The sequence below is a fragment of the Austrofundulus limnaeus genome, unplaced genomic scaffold, assembly GCF_001266775.1.
Source record: "Austrofundulus limnaeus strain Quisiro unplaced genomic scaffold, Austrofundulus_limnaeus-1.0 Scaffold492, whole genome shotgun sequence".
Classification (NCBI taxonomy): domain Eukaryota; kingdom Metazoa; phylum Chordata; class Actinopteri; order Cyprinodontiformes; family Rivulidae; genus Austrofundulus; species Austrofundulus limnaeus.
The window spans coordinates 450,595-454,807 of NW_013952894.1; the positions used below are offsets into that span (position 1 = coordinate 450,595).

General features: G+C 35.6%; 1 protein-coding gene across 1 annotated transcript in view; it reads right to left on the minus strand.

The window, feature by feature from the left end:
* Positions 1-135: 135 nt before the first annotated feature.
* LOC106530128 (adenylate cyclase type 5) overlaps positions 136-4,213 on the minus strand; it is a gene marked incomplete at its 5' end in the record, with an annotated part of 71,204 nt that continues 67,126 nt past the window's right edge. The window contains 3 exon segments of the mRNA XM_014025704.1: positions 136-447; positions 654-858; positions 3,385-3,648. Coding sequence (XP_013881158.1) covers positions 296-447; positions 654-858; positions 3,385-3,648 — 621 coding nt within the window.

Consider the following 4,213-nt stretch of genomic DNA (forward strand, 5'->3'; position numbering starts at 1 on the left):
GTTTATAAACTATGACATTTATAAATATATGAATTATATGATGAAAAACTGACTTTGAGAAATAAATACATTCTTTTTTATTATAAAAAGGCTAAATAAAACTAAAATACTGGTGGTAATTTTTGACTGTGTAACTTTACAAATGGCACCTCATATTAAAGCACCGTTCACTCCAGTCACTGGTGTTGTATGGTCCATCTCTTCACATTTTAATCTATTCAACATTCAGGTGGTTTCGTCATGATTTCAGATAACAAACACTAAATTTTCTTACAAACCGTTGGCTGATGTGAATTTACAGGAGGTGTAAAAATGATGKTACCTGGATCCTCTCTGGAACACCTGTGCTGTCCATTCGACTTGCTACATTTACTGTGTTCCCCCAGATGTCGTACTGAGGCTTCCTGGCCCCGATCACCCCAGCAACTACAGGACCAATGTTAAGACCTACGAGGAGGAAGATGGACCGTATCAAGATATTATTCCAAGTTGTGAGCTATAATTTTATAAAATGTTCCCTGTCTGACACAAACACTGACTCTTCAGTCAACTTGCTAAATGATCATTTGAAACCTTTCTTCTGGGGTTTACCATTAGCCTTCATTTGTCAGACTGGTTATGTGAGCTGAGCAGCAGCACCTTCTTCCACCCACCTATTTTCATTTTGAAGTTATTAAAGGAGTGTTCATTGATGTATTTCATCTGGTCCATCATCCTCATGGCGTAATCAGCCAGCGCACGGATGTGTGAACGTCCAACTTTGTCGTACGTGGAGTCGTTGAGGCCGGAGGCCGCCATGTAGGTGGAGCCGATGGTCTTAATCTTCTCCAGCTGACGGAACTGATCTTCACTAATGATCTAATGATGGTAGGAGAGGAGAGGTTTATTTAGTCAGCTGTTAGAGGGTTTGGGGTGCAAGGTCAGTCTAACAAACCTGTTTATGCTTTAGTTGTTTTATGTTAAACTAGAGAAATTGAATTTCCTACGAAAATGCTAGTGTGAATGCCTGTTGCTGAAAACATAAGCTGAAAGCTGCTGAATATGAGCTGAACATGTTCAATAGCAAAACTAATATTGTAGGTAAAACTTGAAAAGCTGAAAAAAGCAAATAAAAAAGCCTAAAAACAGTAAAAAGGAGCAAAAATATAGCTGAATTAGCATAAAAAGCTAAAGGCTAAAATAGCTGAACATAGCAGAAAGCAACCGTAAGAAACATAAATAACTCAAATTAGCAGAAAGAAGCACAAAAAGTAAAAAAGGCAGAAGAATTTTAGTTGAAATTTCTGAAAAACGCTAAAACTAGCAAAAAGGTAGCTAAAAAATTCACAAAGACTTTAAAAGGAGCAAAACCAGAATATAATGTGTAAGGTTCTGTAAAGATTTAGAAAYATTATGAAGAAATTTAAGGATGTTGAATAAAGCTCCATTCATTTCCAATGGGAAAAAAGTAGCCAAAATAGATGCGGCTACAATTGTTGAATTTTCTTGAGGCTTCAATATGTTATAGAACTTGCTCTCAGCCACCAGAACATAAGTTTTCATGTCAAAATCTCAAACATTGGCTGAGTAAAAGGCCTTTAAAACTAGCTTTGGCGACCATCTTGGATTTTTTTCCAGCTGTTATTTATGATAGAGCAAAGTCTCAGGTAACTCTATAATGATTTATGGCTTATTATATCAAAAATTGGCCAAATTCAAGTAATTTGAACTAACTTTAGCTAAGAAGAGCTAAACTTTAGCTAAAATTGAGCAAATAGATAAATATAGCAGAAAGCAACTGTAAGAAGTATGAATAGTACAAATTAGCTATAACAAAGCAGAAAAAAGCAGAAGAATAGCAGAAAGAAGTAGAATTTTAGCTAATATAGCAGCAAAACAGCTAACATTAGCATAAAAATAAACTAAAAGTAACAAATTCAAGTTAAAAGTAGCACCCAGATGGTGAAATGGTTGTAAAAAATTCAAGTAAAATAGCTAAAACAGCCAAAGTTTTCAGTAAAACAGCTAAAAAGTAGCTGGAAACATTTTAATTAGCATAAGGAGCACACGTTTGCTGAATTTAGCAGAATTAAGTTGAAATAGCTCCAAAAAATGTGTAATTAGCTTAGAAAGCTAACTTTGGCTAATAACAGCTACATTTTAGCTAAATTTGTTGCAAATAGCTGAACATAGAAGAAAGCAACTGTAAGAAACATAAATAGCACAAATTAGCAGAAAAAAGTATAACAAAGAAAAAAGCAGAATAGCAGAAAGAAGTAGAATTTTAGCTGAAATAGTAGAAAAGAGCTAAAGTTTGCAAAAAAGTAGCTAAAATTTGCACAAGAGAGTAAAATAGAGCATAACCAGAACAAATTGTGTAAGGTTTTGTAAAGATTTAGAAACTATTTGAAGGATTTTAAGGATGTTGAAAATAGCTCCATTCAAAGTCAATGGGAAAAAAGTGGCTAAAAAGTTGAAATACCTAAAAAAGTATAAATAGCCAAAATACCAAAAGTCATAGCCGGCATTGCACGAAAAAGCTGAACGTTTTGATATATGAATGGTTGAAGTAGCATGGTTGTAGTTGGTGGAAACCAGACTGAACCGCTCAACGCTACATTTTGTTATGTCCCCGGATGGAAAAACATTAAGTTCATAAAGTCAGGGAGAAATCTACTCACGTCACATGTAAAGGTCACAACTTTATATGGGAGGCCAGGTAAGACATAATCTGATCTGTGTATGAAAACCTTTCATACACACATGAAAACCAAAAGGTTTTCATGTGTGTATGAGAGATTTTCATATATGTGTATGAGAGGTTTTCATATGTGTGTATGAAAGGTTTTCATATGTGTTTATGAGAGGTTTTCATATGTGTGTATGAGAGGTTTTCATATGTGTGTATGAAAGGTTTTCATATGTATGTGTTTATGAAAGGTTTTCACATATGTGCACGAGAGGTTTTCACATGTGTGTATGAGAGTTTTTCATATATGTGTATGAGAGGTTTTCATATGTGTTTTTGAAAGGTTTTCATATACTGTATGTGTATGAGAGGTTTTCATATGTGCTTATGAAAGGTTTTCATATGTGTACGAGAGGTTTTCACATGTGTGTATGAGAGGCTTCATATGTGTTTATGAAAGGTTTTCATATGTGTGTATGAAAGGCTTTCACATGTGTGTATGAGAGGTTTTCATGTGTGTTTATGCAAGGTTTTAGGTTTTCACTAGTATGTATGAAAGGTTTTCACAAATGTGTGTCAGAGCACAACATTTCACTAGTATGTATGAATGGTTTTCATACTGTATGAGTGTATGCAAGCTTTCTCAGATTATGTCTTACCTGGCCTCCCATAACTTCCCATTCTGACACACATGCATGTGAACACTTAATGCTCACCTCATCGAAATCAGCAATGATTTCATTAAGAAGTCGCAGACACTCCACTCCTTCATTGTTGGCCTCCAGCTCCACGTAGAACTCGGAGAAGTTGCTGATGGACGCGAACATGACTGCGACACACTCACAGGACTGGTAGTAYAGCTCGTCGTTGCGCCGCTCCTGCTGCAGGAAGTGAGCGGCCACGTCTTTGGGCAGGATGTTGTGGAGCAGACGCCGATTGTAGGCCTGAAGTTCCTCCATCTCCTCCTTCTCCTCCGTGGCCTGAAGAGTTCAGGGAGAAGACTCAGATATGTGTGGGATAAAAAGTCTCTGCAGCTTCACAGCAAGGTTAATAGACATGAGTTTTTGCACAACTATCAAAGTTCAGAGTGATTCAGGTGTTTATTAATCCAGTGTGTTTTACTGTCAAGCAGGTCAGTTAGTAGGTAATGCATCAAATGACCATCATTAAAACAGTTCTGACCCGTCTGGATCACAGACTAAGRACACCTGGAGTTTCTCTACCTGACCTGAAACTTTGAGTTACAACATCTAATTTTCCTCAAGGATCAATAAAGTTTTTTTTAATTGAATTGAATGTTCTTTTTAAGATAAATGAACAAGTCAGCTAACATAGATGTCTGTTAGCCCATAGCTGTTTGTTGGTACAGTTTTCTAATTTACTGCCTATTGAAATACAATTAAATAGTTTTGTCCAATTAAAACTTTTAAAGGGATCCCCGATTACTTGTAACATTAAACTTTATATGATAAACACATGTTTTAACTGTAAAATAAAGACTGTAAAAATATTGTAGACTGTTTAGTTTTGTAAATGTTAAAAAAT